The sequence below is a fragment of the Jaculus jaculus genome, chromosome 11 (assembly GCF_020740685.1).
Source record: "Jaculus jaculus isolate mJacJac1 chromosome 11, mJacJac1.mat.Y.cur, whole genome shotgun sequence".
In the NCBI taxonomy this organism is placed as follows: Eukaryota; Metazoa; Chordata; class Mammalia; order Rodentia; family Dipodidae; genus Jaculus; species Jaculus jaculus.
In genome coordinates this window covers 56,180,558-56,205,091 of record NC_059112.1, presented here as the reverse complement: position 1 = coordinate 56,205,091, position 24,534 = coordinate 56,180,558, and the positions used below count along the sequence as shown (strand labels likewise).

Genomic DNA, 24,534 nt, shown 5'->3' with positions numbered 1-24,534 from the left:
ACAGGCACAGAGGCACTCCAGAATGTCCCAGAGTAACCTATGTCTCACTATAATACTGAAAAGCACAGCCCTGGGTGGAGATCTAAGGTGCTAATAAGACATGCATTGCATGAAACTGTATGTAGAACTACATGTAACATGTGCTTTTGGGAAAGCCCATGCTATGACAGCATAAAAGCCCCAAGTCTGAGGCTGGAGAAATGGCTTAGCAGTTAAGGCATTAGCCTGTAAAGCCAAAGCACCTAGGTTCAATGCCCCAGTACCGACATGAGCCAGATGCACAAGGTGGCACATGCATCTGGAGTTTGTTTGCAGCACCTTTCTCTCAATAAATAAATAATAAAAAAGCCCCAAGTCTATAGAGTAGGGCCATTTGAGTTTATTTTTTATTTGCAAGCAGAGAGGTGTGGGGAGTGGGGGGGATAGGCGCACCAGGGCATCTAGCTGCTGCAAATGAATTCCAGATGCATGCACCACTTTGTGCATCTGGCTTTATGTGGGTACTGAGGTTGTTAGGCGTTGCAAGCAAGCACCTTAAACACTGAGCCATCTCTCCAGCCCTACTTTCTTAATAAAGTGTTTCACTTGCTATCCTCATATCTCCTTTCAATTCTGTTCTAGGATGCAAGAACTTAGGAACTCCTCTGCAGATAACATCATTCAAACCCTGATATCAGCTGATGTCATTTGGGGAACCAGCCAGGAGTAAAATTTATGTTTCTAATCTCTTAAACTTTCTCCTCATTCTGGGGCCATCTGACCATAATTGCAGGCATGGGACAGGCAGTCGAAAGCCATCAGGGTGCTTGCTGCTCAGACTCCCATGATAAGATAATTGGGTCATGAGCCCAGGTTGGAAGTGAGAACCTGCCAGTTATAGGAAAATGTTCATGCATCAAGGTACACTGGGAAGTCACATAACTACAACAACTCCCTGGCAAGGACAAGAACCTCAACAGAGCCCAGAACATCCCCCAACATTCCTCAACACTCTCATCCTTAATTTGCCTCCTTTCATGTGCTGAGGCCCATGGGGGTGGTGGGCATGGTTCAGGAGAGGGTTTTTGGGATGCTTATTGACATGCAATCACAGAGTCTAGGTTGTTCCTGGGCAGTATGGTGCCAGGGGATCCAGGTATGTAGGTGTCTGTCCACCTAGCTCCAGGAAATGGCAATGGTGCTGAAACCTCAGGTACAGGTAATGTCCAGCCATTAGCTCTGGTGTATACCACCATCTCCCGAGGCTTTCTTGCATTGCTGCCTCTCTGTGAGCTCCCTGCCAACACTGTTCCAAGACTTCCCTACTGCTTTCCCACACTGCCATTTTCCACCCTCTTTTCAGTGTGCCTTATCCTTCCTGCTCATTTACTGTGCACAACCCATCTCTGAGAGCATGGATTTATTCCCAGGTAGTAAAATACTCCCTTGAGCATGAGGTTCAGGAGGAAGACTACCCACCTGTACTTTTAACCTAGAGAGAACTATGGGAAAAGACCAGAGCCCTTCATATAGGCAAGCTTCTTCTCTGATAAACCTAGCTGCTCGGGCTCAGGGAACATTGAAGAGGTGGAAGAATGTTGACCCAAAGGATGGGGAGGAGCAGAAAGGAGCACTTAGGAACAGTCTTTTGGACATGAAGTGACCATTGTGCTCATGACCACACAGCAGCTGTCACGACCTGCACAGTATTGGGCCCATCAACATTTCATCACGGATCATGGAAGACAGGAAAAAAATTACATCAAAACACACAATAGACTAGTTGGAAAGAAGGGGTTCAGTGGAAGGGGTAGGGAGATGGGGGAACATAAATCAGGGGATTATGATCAATATATTATGTACATGTATGAAATTTTTCAAATAAGAAGTTTAATAACTATTCAAGAGAGAGAGAATGGGCACAACAGTGCCTCCTACCACCGCAAATGAACTACAGACCCAAAAAATCTTTAAAGATCTTAGCTCCTTGGGCCTTTTTAGGACTCTTAGGAGATAGCGTTTCAACTAGGGCTTAGAGAAATATGTCCTTAACATGGATTTTCACCCCCATTCTAGGAAAGTCACTGCAGGGCATGGTCCCTGGAAAGACAACAGTACTAAATGGTTCAACCCTTGCTGGGGATACGTAAGCCCAGAACAGTTGGGCATTCAAAGCAGTTTCTACCTCTGATGAGACTCTGCTGGTCCTATTAGGGGTGCACAGTGGCATAACAGAATTAGGGGACCTGTTAGGTCTTGAGTGTTCTACATGTGGCCCAGGTACCTCTTCTTCTCCAGAGGCCCTCCATTTCTTGTCTCTCCTCAGAATACACCCTCAGTTTCCTTTGCTACAGTGCATCCTCAAGAATCGAAATGTCTGATCCTGAGAACCTAAAGAAAATGAGGCTAATATTTTACCGTAAGACCTCTGCTCCAATAAAGGCTGGGTGATAGGAGGTTTGGCAAAGGACAGAAAAATTAATACTGGGTCCTGACTACTTGGTGTACCCCTGAAGCTCTCAGAGAAAGCAAGGAGATATGCAAATGGATTATTTACTCAAAATTCCACTGATGGCAACCTTTAGGGAAGACTCTCCCAGATGAGGAACCCATTGCTTATGATTACAATACCCCAGCAGGGACACAGGGGCATAGGCTAATGATAAAGTGATGAAAATGTGTATTAACTAACGTATACGGGCTGGAGAGATGGCTTAGCAGTTAAAGGTACTCACTTGAAAAGCCTGATAACCTAGGTTCAATTCCCCACTACACACATAAAATCAGATGCACAAAGTGATGCATATATCTGGAGTTTGTTCCTCATACCTATTCTCTTAACTAAATATTTTTTTTTTAAAAAAAGAAACCTGTTGGGCTGGAGGGATGGCTTAGCGGTTAAGGTGTTTGCCTGCAAAGCCAAAGGACCCACGTTAAGCCAGATGCACAAGGTGGCACATGTGTCTGGAGTTTGTTTGCAGTGGCTAGAGGCCCTGGTGTGCCCATCTCTCTGTCTGTCTCTGACTCTCAAATAAATAAATAAATAAACATTTAAAAATTTAAAAAATAATAATAAAGAGAAACCTGTTAATTATGGTAAATTCAGAAAGACCAGTCAATAAAGGAAGCAAAGGCTGAAAATACAGTTCAGTCAGTAATGTGCTTGCCTAGTACATGCAGGAACCTGGGTTTAATCCCCAGTACTACATCAACTTTGGCATGGTGGTGCATACTTGCAATCCCAACAGGTAGACACAAGATGTCCAAGGTCACCTTCTACCTTATACAAAGTTGGAGGTCATTTAGAGGCCATGGGCTGGAGAGATGGCTTAGCAGTTAAAGGCACTTTCTTGTAAAGCCAGATGGTCCAGGTTCAACTCCCTAGTACCAATGTAAAGCCAGATATACAAACTGGTACATGCATCTGGGGTTCATTTGCAATGGCAAGAGGACCTGGCATGTCCATTCATTCTCTCCTTGCAAATAAATACATTAAAAAAAAAAAGTTAGAGGCCAGCCAAGCTAGAGATCCTGTCAAGAGAAAGGAGAGATTTAGAAAGAAGAGATAGAGACTGAGAGAAAAAGAGGAAAGGAGGGAGAAATCCTGTCCTATTTTAGAAAACTAAGGTTACCTCAGGTCACCCCTCCCATTTACCTTTTATACAGGGAAATATATTAACCTTAGTCTATGTAACAAGCTTCAGTTTTTGACCTTTTTTGCTTTCATCCAATCTTTCTTACATCTCAAAGATATAGTGGTAGTCACTGTTGTTTTTACTGAGCACACTCTGATTTAAAGTAATTATGTGAGGTGTGTTGTCTATAACAGTATGGGGCAAAACTCAACCTGCTTCTGAAAATAACTTGGTAAATCTGTGGTCACTTCATTTTCACTCATGCTTTAACTTCCTGCATACAAAAATTATTGTTCTAGGCATGCCTAATTTAAGATATATATGTATACATATGTGAATATAAACATTTTAGGATGATTTTGAATTTGCATTCATGGCATTATGAAACAGGAGTTATTGTCTATTCACCTGTGCTCTTCTCCCCTAAGCCCCTGCTAATGCCTCCTTAGAAATACAAGGAGCTCAAGGTCCTTACCTTAGCCAAGTTTAGCAAGCATATGGACATTTAAGCAAACTCTCAAAATCTGGAACTAAGCAGGGGGGAGTAATTTAATTTTTTTTTTTAATATGTGACTCCAGACAGGGTCCAAAGAAGAGGTAAGAAAGGTAATTTCTTATTTTATTTTTTTAAGGTAGTGTTTCACTCTAGCCTAGGCTAACCTGGAACTCACTATGTAGTGCAGGCTGGCCTCAAACTCACATGATCCTCCTACCTCAGCCTCCTGAGTGCTGAGATTAAAGACATGTGCCAACACAACCAATTTAAGTATTTTTTAAACCAAGCTGTTACTTTCTGCTCAGCCTGCTTAGAGGCTTACAAAAAGCACCTTAAAATTTACTCACAAGCCTAGGGAGATACCTCAGCAGCAGTTAAAGGCACTTGCTTATAAAGCCTACAGGCCAAGGTCCAATTCCCCAGCCACCCACATCAAGCCAGATACACAAAGTAGCACATGCATCTGGAGTTTGTATGCAACAGCAAGAGGCTTTGATGCACCTATGGTTTCCCTTTCCCTCTTCTTCTCCCTTCCCTCTTCTCTCTCAAATAAGTAAAAAGAAAGAAAAGTTTGTTAAAATTTATTCATTTGGACAAGTAATCTAAAGGAAATGAGAAAAACACAAAATAAAGATGCCAGACTTTTTTCTTCTTTGCTTTTGGTTTTTCAAGGTAGGGTTTTGCTCTAGCCCAGGCTGACCTGGAATTCACTATGGAGTCTCAGGGTGGCCTCGAACTCACAGCGATCCTCCTACCTCTGCCTCCTGAGTGTTGGGATTAAAGGTGTGTGCCACCATACCCAACTAACATGCCAGACTTTTACTTTGTCTTTAAAAGGAAAATAAAAATGTTCCAAGGACATTAACACTGTGTGTTCCAAACAAAACAATGCCAATTCTATGCCAGTAACTCCTTGTGATTTCTACTCAAATACATCCTGGAACTATTAGCAATGGGCAGATCACACCAGATCTGGTCTTAGGTAAATGCACAGTAGGGAAAACTGTGTCCTCACAATGAACTTTTAGGGAAAATTCCCCTATATACCACCCTATGCTTGCACATCATTGGGCATGTGTATGATTAAAGTCAGGTGCATCTCAGGAAAAGACATGAGAAGTGAACAAAGGCTTATTTATATAACCCAAGCTTGTCAGTCAAACCAGAAAGCCATCTATACCCCACTCCTAGTAACCAACTCTTCCTCCTGGACCCTCAAAGAAAGCATGGAGAGGTTGCCTAACACTCTAAAGCGACCTAGTTGAGCCTACTGATCCCTCACACTTTGTTTACCCTGTGCCGTGCCATTAAGTAAAAGTCCGTACTCGCGTGTATTTTTCAAATCTGTGAATAAGATACCAAGCACCTGGAAGTACCAAGTCAAGACAAGACCACCAGAAATATTTTCATTGGGATATAGTTACTTTATTAGGAAAGAAATGCTTTCTAAAGACAAAGACCATCTAGTAAAAAAAGGTATGAAAAGTTATAAATATGAAATATATTTTTGGTTTAAAAAAATATTTCAATAAAAGCAAATGTTTCTAAAGATGAGAAAAGACTTTAGGTGGCAAATTAGTTTATCCAAGGGTAAAGAGTTGTTCCTAAATGGAAATGGAAAAAATTAAAGACAAAACAAGAAAGCTTATGCACATAACAAAAGGTCTGAACAAAAAGGGGCTGGAGAAATAGCTTAGCAGTTAAGGCACTTACTTACCTGTGAAACCTAAGGACCCAGGTTCGATTCCCCAGGACCCATGAAAGCCAGATGCACAGGTGACACATTATCTGGAATTCATTTGCAGTAGCTGGAGGCCCTGGCATGCCCATTCTCTCTCTAGCTGCCTCATTGTCTCTCTCTCAAATAAATAAATAAGTATCAAAAATGCTGGGTTTGGGGCTGGAGAGAAGGCTTAGTGGTTAAGTGCTTACCTGTAAAGTCTAAGGAACCCAGTTTGAGGCCCGATTCCCCAGGACCCACATTAGCCAGATGCACAAGGGGGCGCACGCGCCTGGAGTTCGTTGGCGGTGGCTGAAGGCCCTGATGCACCCATTCTCTCTCTCTATCTGCCTCTTTCTCTCTCTGTCTGTCACTCTCAAATAAAAAAAAAAGGGCTGGGTTTCATTATAAAAAAATGAAACAGCAGCTTTATAAAGATAAAAACTTTGTTTAAAAAGGTGACATGTATATGATTAAATGTGCTATAATTAAAGATTATTTTTGGGGGGGTTCACTTTAGCCAAGGGTGACCTGGAATTCACTATGCAGTCTCAGGGTAGCCTTGAACTCACATCAATCCTCCTACCTCTGCCTCCCAAGGGCTGGGATTAAAGGCATGCGCCACCACTCTCGGGTCTAAAGAATATTTTTAAATCCTGAGGTCAGCTATTGCTAGATACTTATCAGTAAATCTGCTCCAGACATTAGAAAGAAGCTACAAAAACAGGCAGTAGTACTCCAGACACTCCAAGTTAGCTTTTATTTTTATTTATTTATTTGAGAGAGGGAAATAGGCAGAGAGAGAAAAGAGAGAGAATGAATGGGTGCACCAGAGCTTCCAGCCACTGCAAATTAACTCCAGATGCATGTGCTCCCTTGTACATCTGGCTTACATGGGTCCTGGGGAATCAAACTGAGCCTTTGGCTTTGCAGGCAAGCACCTTAACAGCTAAGCCATCTCTCCAGCCCCAAGTTAGCTTTTAAATTCAGCTTTGGGCATTTTCAACAACAGAGATAAAATAGAGGTAGTCCAAAAGACACAGAAGTGATTACAGGCACAAGAACTGTTAACCCTGGAAAATAATATATGTTCCCAGGCAAGCAAGTACCTGCTTCCTGAGAGGAATCACAGGCAGAAAAAGATTCTAGGACCTGGGGATATAGACTCAGTTGGCAAGTGTTTGCCTTGCACGCAAGCAGCTCTGTGTTTAATCTCCAGTGCCACATAAAACTGGCATGGTGGCATGTGGTGCATGCCTGCAATTCCAGCACTCTGGAGATAGTACCAGGGTGATCTGAAGTTCAGTATATAATAAATCATGGAATACATGATCCTGTCTTTAAAAGAAAAAAAAAAAAAAGACAGGCTAGAGACAGCTCAGTGGATAAAATACTTGCTGAACAAGCATGAGGACCTTAGTTAAATTCTCAAGCATACATGGTGATGCATGCCTATAATCCCAGCACTATGGAGACAGACAAGAAATCTCTGAGGTTTGCTAGCTAGCTAGCCTAGCTGAATCAGTGAGATGCTGGTTTAGCAAAAGATCCTGTCTCAAAAAATAAAGTGGAAAGTGATTGAGAAAGACACCAATGTCAACCTCTGACCTCCACACCTCCCGCACACATACAAAAATCTCCTGAATATATAACTAAATAAAAATAAAAAGGGCGGGGGGCTGGGAGATGGCTCAGTGGATAAAGGTATTTGTTGCAAAGCCTGACAGCCTAGGTTTGATTCCCCAGTACCCACATAAAGCCAGATACACAAAGTGACACATACATCTATAGTTCATTTGCAGGGGCAAGAGGTCCTGGCACACCCATGTGTTCATTCTCTTTCTCTCTCTAGTAACTAGTTTTTTGTTTGGTTTTGGCTTTAGTTTTTTGAGGTAGGGTCTCGCTCTAGCCCAGGCTGACCTGGAATTCATTTTGTATTCTCAGGGTGACCTGGATATCATGGTGATCCTACTACTTCAGCCTCCCAAGTGCTGGGATTAAAGGCGTGTGCCACTATGCCTAGCTTGTAAGTAGTTTTTTAAATTGTTCAGTGCCAGGGATGGGATACTTTCCAGTGAGTTGTTGGCCAGGGAGGTCCCTGATGCCCCCAAAACATTACAGGCCATTGCCAAGGCCCTTGGTTTCCCACCAGGAATAGATGGTAAGACCCTACTGCTGAAGACTCCACATATTTGGGCTGCAAGGTCACTGAGAAATCCTGCTGGAACTGAACTGATAACCTCCTCCTTGTAGACCAGCTGACAGAAAGCTGGAAGGTCATTCTGCATGCAAGTCAATGGGAGAGAGAGAAAGCACCAGTGAAGATACTCAACAGTGGACACTGCATGCTTTATATTTGGCCACCCAGGCCAAATGAGCCAATGGGTGCAATAGTGGCACATCTGTCATGTGCCCTCTAATTGGACTAGAGGTCCACTCCAGGGGAGGGAATACATTCCTGATACTGAAAACCTACAACAGGGGTAGTTATGAGCCCTAGGAGTGTAATGTCTGCTGCTGTCTGGCTAAATGTATATGTTATGCTCATCAAACTGTCCAGTAAGCACTTCTCTTAATGTTCATACCCATATATTAATGCTACTCTCTTTTGGTAGAGAACCTTCTCTTTTCTGATGGCAGTGACCTTGGAATGACTCAGAAGATATCATGGTGCACGGAAGAATTGACAGAGAAGTGCTCACCACTGCAATATCTCTATCACACCTTCCAAGGCTCAGGGTCCATTGAGGAAGAGATGGCGGAAAGAATGTAAGAGCCAAAGGAAGAGTAGGACTCCTACAACGTGCTCCTCCAGACATAAAATGGCCTGGATATCCATGACCTCACCGTGCCTGACACTACGTACACAAGACCATCATAATAGGAGGAAAAGAACATGACATCAAAATAAAAGAGAGACTGATTGAGAGGGGAGGGGATATGATGGAGAGTGGAGTTTCAAAGGGGAAAGTGGGAGGAGGGAGGCTATTACCATGGGATATTGTTTACAATCATGGAAGTTGTTAATAAAAAATAATTATAAAAAAATAAAATAAAAATAAAAATATGGGCTGGAGAGATAGCTTAGTGGTTAAGGTGCTTGCCTACAAAACCAAAGGAACTAGGTTTGCTTCCTCACGACTCATATAAGCCATATGCACAAGGTGGCACATGTGTCTGGATTCTGTTTGCAGCAGCTACAGGTCCTGGTACACCATTCATTCTCTCTCAATCTCTCTCAAAATAAACAAATAAATAAAATTATTAAAAAGTCTATTCCTTAAAAAAAATACATGAATGAATAAAAGAGAGAGGGGAGGATTCCAAAAGAGCAACACTTGCCATAGCTATGGGAAACCAGACACTAGAAAAGAACTGTCCTTAATGGAGTTCTCAGCAGGGTTTCCCCCTGTGCAAAGAGGGAAGCCACACTATAAGGGACAATGTCCCCCCTTCCAACAAGTAGGTAGGCCTCAGCTCTAAAGATGGCTACCCTGGAAGCATGAAGCTGCCTGAGGTTTCTAATAAAATCCCCAAACAAGCACAGATACCAATCAAGGTGCCTTGGGTAAACACTTCTCTCTAATATTTTTCTCTGCCTTAATGGATAACTCAGGGCTTGTGCAGAAACACAGGAATGATCAGTCACCAAGCTCAGGGTCTGATTCATTCCTGATTTACCACCTTCACTGAGACCCCAGCCCCAGAACAGCTGTCCTTCAAAGCCACCACTACAGGCTTGGTCAAGAAGAGGTCCCAGAACTCCCTGGCTGGTTCTTTGGACTTTTTTGTTTTGTTTTTTGAGGTAGGGTCTCCCTCTAGCCCAGACTGATCTGTAATTCACTATGTAGTCTCAGGGTGGCCTTGAACTCACAGCAATCCTCCTACCTCTGCCTCCTAAATGCTGGGATTAAAGGTGTGCGCCACCACACCCAGCTTCTTTGGGCTTGTTTTTGTTTTTTGCTTTGCATGTGCAGAAGCAGGCACCCCGGGAGCATGTATGCACAAGCGTGGAGAATGGTGGGTATTCTCCTCTATCATTCTACCACATTGTTTCCTTAAGACAGTCTCTCACTGAACTCACAGGTTTTTTTTGTCTGTTTGTTTGTTTTTAGGTCAGACTGGTTGATCAGCCAGCCTGGATCCCCCACAACCCCACTCCAAAGACCAGGGTTACAGGCACATATGGCCATGACTAGCTTATTACATGGGTGCTGGGGATGGAACTGAGGCAAACATGATTGTGAGGCAAACATTCTTATCAGTGCGCCATCTCCCCATCTCCATTTTTGAGGGTTTTTAAATTTTATTTTTATTTATTTATTTTACTTGATAGAGTAAGAGGGGAGAGAGCATGGGCCGGCCAAGGCTTCTAGCCTCTGCAAATAAATTCCAGACGCATGCGTCCCCTAGTACATCATGGCTAATATGGGTCCTGGGGAATCAAACCAGGGTCCTTTGGCTTTGTTGGCAAATGCCTTAATCACTAAGCCATCCCCAGCCCCCTCCATCTTTGAGGTTTTTTTTTTTTTTTTTTGGTTTTTCGAGGTAGGGTCTCACTCTGGCTCAGGCTGACCTGGAATTCACTATGTAGTCTCAGGGTAGCCTCGAACTCACGGCGATCCTCCTACCTCTGCCTCCCAAGTGCTGGGATTAAAGGCGTGCGCCACCACGCCTGGCTCTAAGTTTTTGAGACAGTGTCTCAGTATGTAGCCAAGTCTGGAACTCAAGATCCTCCTACCTCAGCTCTGGAGTGCTGAGATCACAGGCATGGGACACCATGTCTAGCTGTTTTGGTGGTTCCTTTCCAGGTGGAGAAGGCATGGGATGATTGACCTATGCAGAAGGGCAGAGGTCTGGGCTTCAGGCAACCCCACAATCTCCAGGGTGTGGGGGATCACTGGGTCAGTTACCGAGTACTGAATCTAAGTACATACTTGCAAGTTTTCTTTAGTTCCTTCATTTTCTGAGGATTCAGTTGGAGTTCACCTGAAGTTGTGAGCTCTTCCACCAACTTTGACAGTTTCTGATCCATATCTAGAAATGAAGGACACAGATATGCTGAGTTAGCAATCCAGTTCTTCATATTTATCAACCAAGTTTGCTGGCCGTCCAAATACTGGGGACTGCGGAGAGGGCAGTGGAGTGCCGCCCAAAGAAAGGACAATTCAATACAATTGGGGGGTTCTACAAGGCCTTTAGTGGTAAAGTTCTTAAGATGAAACTGTCTTGGCCGGTCTACATCTGAGTGAGTGGGGAAGACTTCCCCGCACCGGCACCGATGTGTTACGGGTACAAACGTCACTAAATTAAGCCGGTCTTCGTAGCTAGTCGAGCAGGTTTCCGGCGACAGGCCCGAGGTCCGAGGCTGAGATTTTTGCCGATCGCCGCCCGCGTCCAACACACTCACCGCTACCTGCCGCCTCGGCGACCCCAGGGACAGCCTGCAAGACCCCGCAGGCCTACGCCGCCATTGCGGAACCTACCGTGGAACGCGGTCACTCACGCAGTCCACCCCTTCCGGCAGAGGCTCCGCCCTGTCACGTGCCCGCAACCCTGCAGCCATTGACTCGGGCAGTCCGGGCGGCTCAATAGGGAAGGTCGGCACAACGCCAACGCCTCCGGCCCGCTACTTCCGGCCGAGGCCCCGCTCCTTCTCTTCACTGGCCGGAGTGGCTGCGCGGCGCAGGCGTTAGGACGTAACCGAGGTCAGCGGGGTGACGCAGACGCGCTCTCAGTGAGGCGGCGCGGCGAAGACCTAGGAGGACTGGGCTCCAGGAAAAAGAAGTCGGGAGGGCGCAGCAAGTTCTTAAAGGGGCCGCGAATGCAGGGATCCGGAGCTTGACGCCGCCTGGCGAGTGGCCGGGAAACTGAAGCCCAGAAAGAAGTTTCTAGCTGGGTCTCAGCGCCTTGGCTGCCAGGAAGCTCTCAGATCTGGGGTCTACGCCTGTAGGTTGGTGAGGGCGGCCCAGGTGGGGAATCAGGGGTCTCGGAGAGATGCTGCCCACGCCGGGCTCCTCTTCCAGAGTGGGTTTGACCCCTCCCCGAGCCTGAGTAGGTTCCGAGCGCAGCGCTTGCATCAGGTGAACGGTGATCGCCCGGTCTCAGGACGCTTGGTGCAGGGCTGCTTCTGGGGTGAAGCACGTTCTGGGTGGGTGGTTATAGTGACCGGGTATTTGAAAGTGTACACCTCAATGCAGCAGTGTTTTTTTCCCCCTAGGAAAAGATCAGTGTCTCCACTCCTGCCCACGTGGTGACTGCATTTCTGCTCCCTGTCCACTCTACTGGCCCTTGATGGCCCCTCGCTGCTGCCTGTGACCTCATCCGCCGCCACTCGCCCTGGTCTCCCGAGTTAGTCCTTCCTCAGCCCGCTGTTTTTCCGACCTTCCTTGTTAACCCTCCCTCCTCACCTTCCCACCCACAGGGCAGCCCCCCAGCAAGTTCCCAGTGACCTGCTGTGTGGTCTTGTTTTTCTGGACCACATTGTGTGGCCCTCCTCACAGCTTTCCCTAACCAACCTCTCGCTCAGCTTTTTTTGTTGTTGTTTTGTTTTGTTTTAATTAACTAATTTATTTATTTGAGAGAGAAAGAGGCAGAGAGAGAATGGGCACACCAGGGCCTCCAGCCACTGCAAACAAACTTCAGATGCATGCACCTCTGCCCCCTTTTGTGCATCTGGCTTAGCCAACTCCTTTTTGCAGTCAAATTTCTAGACTTGCCTTGCCCTGTGCTTCATTTTTCCTTATCCACTAAACCATGCTGTTTGTGCCTATCTGTTGGGCCCCAAGCTTGACACCACACCCGCGCTTGGGCATCCATCCTTTTTTTACACCTGGGTGGGTGAGGAGCCAGCTGCACTTTTTCTCTCACCCTGCGTTCAACCTGAGAATACCACAGCCCTCACTTTACACTGTGTCTGGGATCTTAGCACTTCCTACCACCTTGTGACCACTGCCAGCTCTAAGCACCTGCATCCTCAGTGGGGTCACTACAATGGCCTTGTACTTGAGTCCACTGGCTAAATAGCAGCCAGAGTACTTCAGGACAGATTCATCTTAGAGCAAAGCCCAACCTTACTTTCCTGGTCTTGCCAACCTGTGGAACTGTATGTTCTGCCTGGAAAGTCCTCCATACTTTGCACGGGGCTCCTCTGGCTGTGACCTCTAGCTTCTTGCTGTAACAACACCCCACTCAATTCCTCTGTTTCCCCATAGCAGTTACAAGCTTCTGTTACTGAGATGTTTGCTTTTTCTGCCTAGTGTGCACCTTGAGAACAGAGGTCTGTTTTGTTTCCTGATGCCAAACACAGTAGGTACTCAATGTCTGTTGAAGGTTGAGTAAAACCAGAAATCCAAGCTGAACGGTGGTGAAAATTAGTTTGCTAAACAACAACAACAAAACCCTGGGGCCAGAAAGATGGTTCAGTAGTTAAAGGTACTTGCTTGCAAAGCCTGATGGCCTGGGCTCAGTTCCCCAGTACCCATGTAAAGGCAGATGCACAACGTGGCACATGTGTCTGGCAAATGTTTGCAATGATCCTAGGCCCTGGCACGCTTATTCTCATTCTCATATTCTCATTCCCACCTCTCTGCAAATAAATACATTTTTTAAAAACCCTGAAGGTAGGCCTAGCATATGTACCTGTCATCTCAGTTACTTTGCAAGCTGAGGCAGGAAGATTGCCTGAGGCCAGCCTGGACAAAACAAGACTGTCTAAAAGAAAACCAACTGCAACCCAAGTAGCATAAATACAAAGCACAAAGGCAGAACTAATAAGTACCATAACCAAGTTATGAAGAAAGAAATTACAAAAGCAGTCAAAGGGAAAAGGCACATTATAAGGTTTAAAAGATAAGAAACCACAAATTTTTAGACAAATGAAAAAAAAAAGAGTGCAAACTGAAATAGAACTTTGCTAAAAGCAGTAAAATGAGAGGTGTTTGGGGCTGGTCTTGGTCTAGTATGGACATGCAGCTAGACAGCCTTCAAAAGTTGAAATGAGGCCTAGGGAGATGGCTCAGCGGTTAGTTAAATGTGCTTGCTTACAGATCTTGATGTCCCAAGTTTGATTCCCCAGTACCCATGTAAAATCAGATGTGTGAAGTGGCACACACATCTGGAATTCACTTGAAGTGGCAGGAGGTCCTGGAATGCCCAGTGTGTCTGTCTGTCTCTTACTTTCTCTGTCTCCTCTCTATCTGTGTGTGTGCTCACAAATAAAAAAAATATTTTCAAGCTTAGGTGCGGGCTGGAGAGATGGTTTAGTGGTTAAAAGGCGCTTGCCTGCAAAGCCTAAGGACCCAGGTTCAGTACCCCAGAACCTACATAAGCCAGATGCACAAGGTGGCTGATGTATTTGGAATTCACTTGTAGTGGCTAGGGGCCCTGGCATGCCCAATCTCTCTCTCTCTACCCCCCATCTAATAAACATATAAACTATTTTTTTAAAGCTGAGGTAAGGCCTAGAGAGATGTCTTAGTTGTTAAGGCACTTGCCTACAAAGCCAAAGGACCCAGGTTCTATTCTCCAGGATACACATAAGCCAGGTGGCACATGCACCTGGAGTTTGTTTGCAGTGGCTGAAGGCCCTGGCATGCCCATTCTCTCTCTCAAGTAAATTAATTTTTTTTTAAAATTTAAAGCCAAAGGAAGGGTAGGACTGCTAACAATTGCAGTCTTACAGATGCAAAATAGTCTGGATTTCTATGACCTTGCAATGTCTGGTACCACCTCACAGGACCCTCATAATAGGAGGAAAAGAAGACCTCAAAATAAAAAACAATTGAGAGGGGGAGGGGATATGATGGAGTGTGGATTTGTAAAGGGGAAAGTGGAGGAGGAATTATCATTGTTTATTATCTACAATTATGGAAGTTGTCAAAAAATTAAAAATAATAAAAGCTGAAGTAACAGCAAAACTTCGAATAGAAGCAAGTAAATTCAGGCAGTGCAAAAGATGTCTCAAAGACATTTCTTTTGGAGGAAATGAGATCAGATGCAGACTTTGAGCTACTGAAGGAATGAAGAACCCTGAAAATGATAAAACATGGTAAAAAAGATTTCAGTGTTTAAAAAATAAATCACAGCTCATGCTGGAGAGATAACTCGGCGTTTAAGGCATTTGCCTGCAAAGCCTAAGAACTCGGGTACCCACACAAAGCCACATACACAAGGTGGTGCATGCACATGGAGTACCTTTGCCATGGCAGGAAAAATTATGGCCTTCAAATGACTGAAGGGGAAAATGGTAGTAGTGTATATTCCAAGAGTCATTCTTACATGAAGTGGCATACTACTTGATGTCGGGAGCTGCAGGGAAGCTGCAGCTGGTCTTTAATCTCTTAACACAAAGGCCTTATCCTACAGCCTAGGTGAGAAGGCAGTCCAGGTGAGATGATGCCAGTTACAAAGGGATTATTTAACATAAAGCATAGGCACCTGATAGAGGGGCGTTACCACATGGCCCTGGTGAAGCTGACCTTAGGCACTTAGGCATTGTCGAGAAAGTTCTATCTTCTGTATATAAGCTTGTGTCTGCCTGAATAAACCTGAGCCTTGATCAGAACTTGTCTTGGGAAGGGTCCATTCCTTGTGTTCTTGTCTCAGATTCATTCCCACTCCCTCCTTCAAGGTCTGTTTCGACCTTCATGCTGCAGGCCAGCACATCATGGTGCCTGGAACAAGGGACCTGAATACAAGGGACTTCAGTGAGGAACGCCAACATCAACTCGGGATCTGTGGAAGAAAGTAAAATTTAAAAGAGGACCATGGTCGCCTGCTCAGTCTTCTGGAATAAAGTAAGTCGGCAGAGTTATGGGACAAGCAAAGAGTAAAAAGGAGCTAATTGCTATAGTAAAAGATATTTTAAAAGCACAAGGAATTGGGATTATATCAAGTTCTTTAAGCAAATTTTTTTATTTCGTCAATAAAATGAGCCCTTGATTTATAGAGCAGGGAAATTTTGATTCAGATGCTTGGGATAAAGTAGTTAAAGAATTAAATGTCTTTTGACAAACTCATGGTCCTAATAAGGTTCCAGTAATTGCCTTTTCCTTATGGTCTTTGATAAGGGATGCCTTGGATTCAGGTACAAAAGGAAGTTTAGTGAAACACATGTTAAATCACACTCTAGATGTTATTGAAGAAATTAGAAATCAAAGTCCTGAAAAAGGGACACCTGTAACTCAATGGCAACCCTATTATCCAGCAGCAGGGAAATGGGAGGAGGGGCCAGCCCCAGGTCCTGCAAAGACAAGTTTATGGGGCAATTCAGTTCGTTCCTCAAACAGCCAGTTATAGCCCGTCTCCCACCTTCTCCAAGCCACCCCAGGGACTGCCGGACTTGACCTCAGTTCCTCCACCTACACAGTATTGGCTCCAGAAGTCGGATTTCAAGCACTGCCTACTGGAGTACGTGGCCCACTACCAAAGGACAGTGTAGGCTTGATCTTGGGAAGAAGTAGCAGTGCTATGCAGGGATTACAAGTAGCACCTGGCGTTATTGATGCAGATTTCACAGGAGAACTTAAAATTATGGTGTCTTCTCCAAAAACAATATTGCCCGGTCAGAGAATAGCTCAATTGTTACTCCTTCTAATGATAAGAATGGGAAGGCTCACTAATGTTCAGGGTTTAGGGTCTCAAGGATTTGACTTCTCAGATGCTTACTGGGTTCAAGCTATCAGTAAGGAACATCCAAAATTAACTTTAAATTTAAGTGAGAAGCATTTTGAAGGGTTAATAGTCCTAATGAAGTTGTTACTGCTCAAATGCTTAGACAGGCTTACTTGTCTGCTAAGGGATTAGGAAAATGGGGACAAGGTGACTCATTACCTATTCAGGTAGCTTCTAATGCAAATCATCAAGGGCTGGGGTATTTCCCCTAGTGGCCACTGGTCAGGCTGTGCCGCCCCACACAGAGCCTATTTGTTGGAAATATGATGATCCTGTATGGGTGGATCAGTGGCCTTTGACACGGGAAAAACTGATAGCTGCTCAAACGTCAGTTCAAGAGCAATTAGAGGCAGGGCATATAGCAGAATCATCTTCACCCTGGAATACTCCAATTTTCATCATTAAAAAGAAATCAGGGGGGCTGGAGAGATGGCTTAGCGGTTAAGCGCTTGCCTGTGAAGCCTAAGGACCCCGGTTCGAGGCTCGGTTCCCCAGGTCCCGCGTTAGCCAGATGCACAAGGGGGCGCACGTGTCTGGAGTTCATTTGCAGAGGCTGAAAGCCCTGGCGTGCCCATTCTCTCTCTCTCCCTCTATCTGTCTTTCTCTCTGTGTCTGTCGCTCTCAAATAAATAAATAAATAAATTTATATAAAAAAAAAAGAAATCAGGGAACTTCTGGTTAAGATGGCAGTGTAGGTACCACGCCAAAGCAGCCTAGGGGGGAAAAAAGACCAAAAAAACTCAGCAAAATACACACATTTACTAAAAAGTGAGGTGTATAGGAAATTGAAGCAGCAGCGGAGAAGTAGAAGAGATCCAGAGCATCCAGAGCCCGCACAGGCCAGCAAAAGCAGCACTGGCAGCTCCGCCAACTGTGGCGGGGCGCACCAGAAAGCCGCCAGGCTCGGCTCCAGCCGCAGGAAAAGCCAGGTGCAGGAGCTTCCACTCACACCATCACTCTCTGCAACTCAGGAAATGTGAAGGGAGAGCGGCAGTGAGCAACGGAGGAGCAGACTGCGAGATAGAAGAACATGTGGAGCAGAGAGAGAACCAGAGCAGCTGCGGCTCCCTCCCCTCCCCCACCGCCGGAGCCCAGCTCCAGCGAATAGAGCAGCGGTCCCAGGACCCGGCCACGCCAACTTGAGCCAACAGTGGGACCCAAGCAGGAGCAGAGTTCGGCAGCAACATCAGTGGCTCCAGCACCGGTAACAGCAGCCCCAGCAGTAGCAGCTCAGGCAGCAGCAGCGGCAGATCCAACAGCAGCAGCTTCAGCAGCAGTGGCTACAGACCCAGCAGTGGCAGCTTTAGCAGCAGCAGTTCCAGCAACAAGGGTGCTGATCTGCAGGGCCACACTTGCCAGGCTCAGTTTGCCACGCAGGAAAAGCCAGTGCCCAGCTCCAGAAATCAGAACAGCAGCCCGACAACCCAGGCAGCAACTTGACTGAGACCAAAATCATCCAAGGTAATTGGGATTGCACCAGGGAAGGGTCTCACTTGGTCGCAAGCTGACTTGGATCCCTCAACAGACCAGAAATCTTAATGTCTTTGTTGATAGAGGATCTGGTCGTTATAAGAACTACTCTTGCATACATACTCGGGGCTGTTTTTGATTGAATGTGTACAGTGTTTAGTTAAATTTTAGAATCTATCTGTATTTTACTCCACTCAGCCTGCTTGAATACTCCCATAGCAGGGAAACTCAACCCCTAGGAACACATTTTTAGATACTCTGAGAGTCTTAAGAGCCACACCTAACACCTTAAGCTCCTACCCTGAAAATATATAACATCAAATCAATTGATACAGCTAAGAATACTCAGCTAGCTAGAAAATCCAAGCATTCACTTAATCCAAGATACAAAAATATATACATTTATAACACAAGAAACACTAAAAAGCAAGACAATATAAACCTACCTAAAAGTATTAATGCATCAGAAATGTCCTCCAGTGAGAACGAGTTAGAGGAAATGCCTGAGAAAGAGTTCAAAAGAATGATTATAAATATGTTCAAAGAAGTCAAAGAACAAATCAAAAGAATCAAAGAGGAAATCAAAGGAATCAAAGAAGATGCAGGACACCAATTTCATGAAATAAAGAAGGCAATACAAGACATAAATAAGGAAATAGAAATAATAAAGAAAAACCAGTCAGAATTACTAGCAATGAAGAACACAGTTAATGAAATAAAAAACTCTGTAGAAAATCTCACCAGTAGGATGGATGAGGGAGAGGACAGAATATCTAAGCTAGAAGACCAGGTGGCAGATCTAATACAGTCCAACAAAGAGAAAGACAAACTTATAGAAAAGTATGAGTAGGAATTTCAATTATTCGGGACACTATGAAAAGATCCAATATAAGAATTCAGGGCATAGTAGAAGAAGAATTCCACTCCAAAGGCATATTAGGCGTCTTCAACAAAATCATAGAAGAAAATTTCCCCCAACTTGGGAAAGAGGTGCCAATGCAGATACAAGAAGCCTTTAGAACCCCAGCCAGACAAAACCTGGAAAGAACCTCTCCTAAACATATTATAATCAAACTTCCAAACATACAGACCAAAGAAAAAATACTGAAAGCAGTTAGAGAGAAAAATCTAGTTACCTACAAAAGCAAGCCCATCAGGATTACAGCAGATTATTCAACACAAACTTTTAAAGCCAGAAGGGCTTGGAGTGCTATATTCCAAGTTCTGAAAGATAACAACTGTCAACCAAGGTTACTTTATCCTGCAAAGCTATCCATTCAAATATAGAAATAAGGACATTCCATGACAAAAGCAGGTTAAAGGAGTATTTGAAGACAAAACCAGCTCTACAGAAAATACTTGATAGGATCCTCCATGCTGAAGAAAAGGAAAAGCAACATATAAGGAACCTAGAAAAAAAAAAAGCAATACTCAAATACTGGTTAACACAAGAGAGCACAGGTAGAACCGGGACCACACACACACACACACAAAGGCAAACATAAATACACACCTTTCAATAATATCGCTTAATATCAACGTCCTCAATGCCCCAACGAAAAAGACATAGGTTTGCACACTGGGTTAAAAAGCAGGATCCTACAATTTGTTGTCTCCAAGAAACTCACCTTTCTACAAAGGATAGACATTATCTTAGGGTGAAAGGTTGGAAGATGGTGTTTCAAGCAACTGGACCTAGAAAACAAGCAGGGCTTGCTATCCTAATATCTGACAAGGTAGACTTTAGTCCAACGTTAGTCAAGAAAGATAAGGAAGGTCACTTTATATTGATTAAGGGCACACTCCAACAGGAGGACATTACAATCCTAAACATATATGCACCTAACATGGGGGCTCCCAAATTCATCAAACAAACACTACTAGAACTAAGGTCACAGATAACACCAAACACAGTGGTGGTGGGTGACTTTAACACCCCACTCTCATCAATTGACAGGTCATCCCAGGAAAAAATAAACAGAGAGGCATCTGGACTAAATGAGGTCATAGAAGGAATGGACCTAACAGATATATACAGGACATTTCATGCAAAGGCTGCAGAATATACATTCTTTTCAGCAGCACATGGAACATTCTCTAAAATAGACCATATCTTAGGACACAAAGCAAATCTTAACAAATTCAGGAAAATTGAAATAATTCCTTGCATTCTATCTGACCACAATGGAATTAAACTACAAATCAGTAGCAAGAAAGGCTATAGAGCATACACAAAATCATGGAAACTAAACAATACACTACTAAACGATGAATGGGTCAATGAAGAAATAAAGAAGGAAATCAAAGAATTTTTAGAGTCAAATGATAATGAGAACACAACATATCAAAATCTCTGGGACACAATGAAGGCAGTCCTAAGAGGTAAATTTATAGCCTTAAGTGCCTATATTAAGAAATTAGAAAGGTCGCAAGTAAACGGCCTAATGCTTCACCTTAAAGCCTTGGAAAAGGAAGAACAAGGCAAACCAAAAATCAGTAGATGGGAAGAAATAATAAAGATTAGGGCAGAAATTAAAGAAATGGAAACAAACAAACAAACCAAAAAAATAATCCAAAGAATTAATGAAACAAAGAGTTGGTTCTTTGAAAGGATAAACAAGATTGATAAACCCTTAGCAAATCTGACCAAAAAAAAGAGAGAAGAGATACAAATTAATAAAATCAGAGATGATCAAGGTAACATCACAACAGATTCCAGAGAAATTCAAAAAATCATAGGGACATACTATAAAAACATATACTCCACAAAGTATGAAAATCTGAAAGAAATGGATGATTTCCTTGATTTATACAACCTACCTAAATTAAATCAAAATGAGATTAGTCACTTAAATAGACCTATAACAAACATGGAGATCCAAACAGTTATCAATAATCTCCAAACTAAAAAAAAGCCCAGGCCCAGATGGATTTACTGCTGAATTTTACCAGACCTTTAAGGAAGAGCTAACACCATTGCTTCTTAAACTTTACAGGAAATAGAAAAAGAAGTAATTCTGCCAAACTCCTTCTGTGAGGCCAGCATCACCCTGATACCAAAACCAGGCAAAGATAGAAGAAAAAAAGAAAATTACAGACCAATCTCCCTCATGAACATAGATGCAAAAATTCTCAACAAAATATTGGCAAACAGAATACAAGAGTATATCAAAAAGATCATTCACCCTTATCAAGTAGGTATTATCCCAGAGATGCAGGGATGGTTCAACATACACAAATCTATAAATGTAATACATTACATAAACGGGTTGAAGGACAAAAATCACATGATCATCTCCTTATGCAGAGGAAGCATTTGACAAAATCCAACATCCCTTCATGATAAAAGTACTACAGAGACTGGGAATAGAAGGAACATATCTCAATATAATAAAGGCTATTTATGACAAGCCTACAGCCAGCATATTACTAAATGGGGAAAAACTAGAAGCTTTCCCACTAAAATCAGGAACAAGACAAGTGTGTCCACTGTCCCCACTTTTATTTAATATAGTTTTGGAAGTCTTAGCCATAGCAATAAGGCAAGAGACACACATAAAAGGGATACAAATTAGAAAGGAAGAGATCAAGTTATCATTATTTGCAGATGACATGATTGTATACATAAAGGACCCTAGAGACTCTACTAGCAAACTGTTAGAGCTGATAAAAACCTACAGCCATGTAGCAGGATACAAAATAAATACACAGAAATCAGTAGCCTTCATATATGCTAACAACAAACACACAGAGGATGAAATTAAAGAATCACTCCCATTCACAATTGCATCAAAAAAAAAAAAAAAAAAAAACCTAACCAAGGAAGTAAAGAATCTCTACAATGAGAATTTTAAAACACTCATGCAAGAAATTTCAGAAGACACTAGAAAGTGGAGAAACATCCCTTGTTCCTGGATTGGAAGAATCAATATTAAGAAAATGGCAATCTTACCTAAAGCAATCTATACATTTAATGCAATCCCTATCAAAATTCCAAAGGCTTTCTTCATGGAAATAGAAAAAACAATCCAAAAATTCATTTGGAATCACAAAAACCCTTGAATATCTAAAATAATACTGAGCAACAAAAATAAGGCTGGTGGTATCACTATACCTGATTTTAACCTATACTACAGAGCCATAGTAACAAAAGCAGCATGGTACTGGCACAAAAACAGTGGAAAACAGTGTGGAGGTTCCTAAAACAGCTAAAGGTTGATCTACCCTATGACCCAGCTATAGCACTCCTAGGCATATATCCAAAGGACTCATCTCATTTCCTTAGAAGTACGTGCTCAACCATATTTATTGCTGCACAATTTATAATAGCTGGGAAATGGAACCAGCCTAGATGTCTCTCAACTGATGAGTGGATAATGAAGATGTGGCACATTTATACAATGGAGTTCTGCTCAGCGGTAAAGAAAAATGAAGTTATGAAATTTGCAGAAAAATGGATGGACCTGGAAAGGATTATACTAAGTGAGGTAACCCAGGCCCATAAAGCCAAGAACCACATGTTCTCTCTCATATGTGGATTCTAGCTACAGATGCTTGGGCTTCTGCATGAGAAGGAAAATACTTGGTAGCAGAGGCCAGTAAGTTAAAAAGGAGACATAAAGGGAAGAGAAAGGAAGGGAGGAGGATACTTAATAGGTTGATATTGTATATATGTAAGTACAATGATTGTAATGGGGAGGTAACATGATGGAGAATGTAATTTCAAAGGGTGGTGTGGGGAGGGAGGGAATTACCATGGGATATTTTTTTATAATCATGGTAAATGTTAATAAAAATTTAAAAATTAAAAAAAAAGAAAAAAATAAAAATAAAACACACAATAACAACAACAACAAAAGAAATCAGGAAAATGGCAGTTACAAGATCTAAGGGCTGTGAATGTTACTATGCATTTCATGGGAGCATTGCAACCCGGTCTGCCTAGTCTGTAGCTATTCCAACTGAGTTTTCTAAAGTGATTATTGACTTGAATCATTGGCCTGCACCTTGGCCTAAGCATCCTACAGGGACTCAATGGAGAGGTATTGGACAATGCTCTTGTTCTGGGCAGAGTGCTGCAGAATTACTTTGGGAGGATGAGGAAGGAAATACTGGGTATTGTAAACCTTACATTATAGACAGTTTGCCTTTAAACCTGTGGGGAAGAGATGTTTTGAGTCAAATGAAATTGTCAATGTGTAGTCCTATGGTAGTATTGCAACCTGTGCCTTCTCACCTAGGCTGTAGGATAAGGCCTTTGTGTTAAGAGATTAAAGACCACCTGTAACTCCCAAAGCCAAAGAGCAGCTGCAGCTCCCCTGCAGCTCCGGACATCACCCCCTTCTTTATTTAAAAGAAGCAACTGTGCCTGTCTTAGGTTTTCTGGGGCAGAAGGACATCCTTAGCTCCCAAGGTCAAAGAGCAGCTACAGCTCCCAATAACTTGATGATATACTATGGTAAGTTTCACACAGCATATGTAATGACATCTTGGTTGACAACAGACCAAATACACAACTGTGGTCCCATGGGTTATAACACCTAGTCACAGCACACTTTTGTTCAAGTCATTCTGTCTTGTTGAAACAGTCTAACTGCCTAATGATGCTTTTCTCAGAATGTACCACCACCATCATTATGAACTTCTGGAGAAACCACCTGGGGCTGGAGCTGTGGCTCACTGGCAGAACATGCATGAGGCCCTAGGTTTCATCCTCAACATCACACAAACATCTGGACATCACTAATAAGTCCACAAAATAAAATGTAATCACTTAAAAATAATCCAAAAGAGCCATGTGTGGTGGTGCACACCTTTGATCCCAACATTTGGGAGGCAGAGGTAGGAGGATCACCATGAGTTCAAGGCCACCCTGAGACTACATAGTTAATTCCAGGTCAGCCTGAGTCAGAGTGAGACCCTACCTCAAAAAAAAAAAAAAAAATAATCAAAAGGAGGCAGGTAAAAATGGAAAAGAGAACAAAATATGAAGACAACAAATAGGAAACAAGTAGGAAGATCGCAGGTTTAAATGCAACTATAGCAAGAGACTTGTCAGTGGTGTAATGATCAGAACTTCTTTGTGTGTTTGGTTTTTCGGGGTAGGTTTTCACTCTAGTCCAGGCTGACCTGGAATGCATTATGTGGTCTCAGGGTGGCCTTGAACTCATGGTGATCCTCCTACCTCTGCCTCCGGAGTGCTGGGATTAAAAGTGTGTGCCACCATGCCTGGCCCACCCTTTTTTTTTTTTTTTAATTCGTATTTGAGAGAAAGAGGAAGAGAGAGAGAGAATGGGTGTGCCAGGGTCTTCAGCCACAGCAAAGAACTCCAGATGCATGTTCCACCTTGTGCATCTAGCCTATATGGGTCCTGGGGAATTGAACATGGGACCTTTGGCTTTGCAGGCAAGTGCCTTAACTGCTTAACGATTTTTAAAAAAATATTTAGTTTTATTTATTTATTTGAGAGCAACAGAGAGAGAAAGAGGCAGAGAGAGAGAGAGAGAGGGAGAGGGAGAGAGAGAGAACGGGCACCGCCAGGGCCTCCAACCATCGCAAAT

General features: G+C 43.3%; 1 protein-coding gene and 1 long non-coding RNA gene across 5 annotated transcripts in view; one reads left to right on the top strand and one right to left on the bottom strand.

Moving 5' to 3' along the window:
- Nucleotides 1-11,538, bottom strand: part of Uvssa (UV stimulated scaffold protein A) — a 44,505-nt gene extending 32,967 nt beyond the window's left edge. The window contains exons 1-3 of one of the 3 annotated variants that reach the window (XM_045161650.1): nucleotides 11,317-11,538; nucleotides 10,768-10,867; nucleotides 10,572-10,666 (exon numbers count right to left, since the gene is read on the bottom strand). In XM_045161650.1, coding sequence (XP_045017585.1) covers nucleotides 10,572-10,654 — 83 coding nt within the window. In that variant the 5' untranslated portion in view covers nucleotides 10,655-10,666; nucleotides 10,768-10,867; nucleotides 11,317-11,538. Of the gene's footprint in view, nucleotides 1-10,571; nucleotides 10,667-10,767; nucleotides 10,868-11,240 lie in introns of all 3 variants that reach the window. The other 2 variants (XM_045161648.1, XM_045161649.1) reach the window with 2 other exon arrangements.
- Nucleotides 11,400-17,528, top strand: LOC123464453. Of its 2 annotated transcripts, none has more exons than XR_006639595.1 (4): nucleotides 11,400-11,538; nucleotides 12,051-12,181; nucleotides 15,462-15,627; nucleotides 17,476-17,528. It is a non-coding gene; the product is annotated as an uncharacterized LOC123464453 (long non-coding RNA). The 2 variants fall into 2 exon arrangements; XR_006639594.1 differs by lacking the exon at nucleotides 11,400-11,538 and adding an exon at nucleotides 11,551-11,783.
- Nucleotides 17,529-24,534: the final 7,006 nt, after the last annotated feature.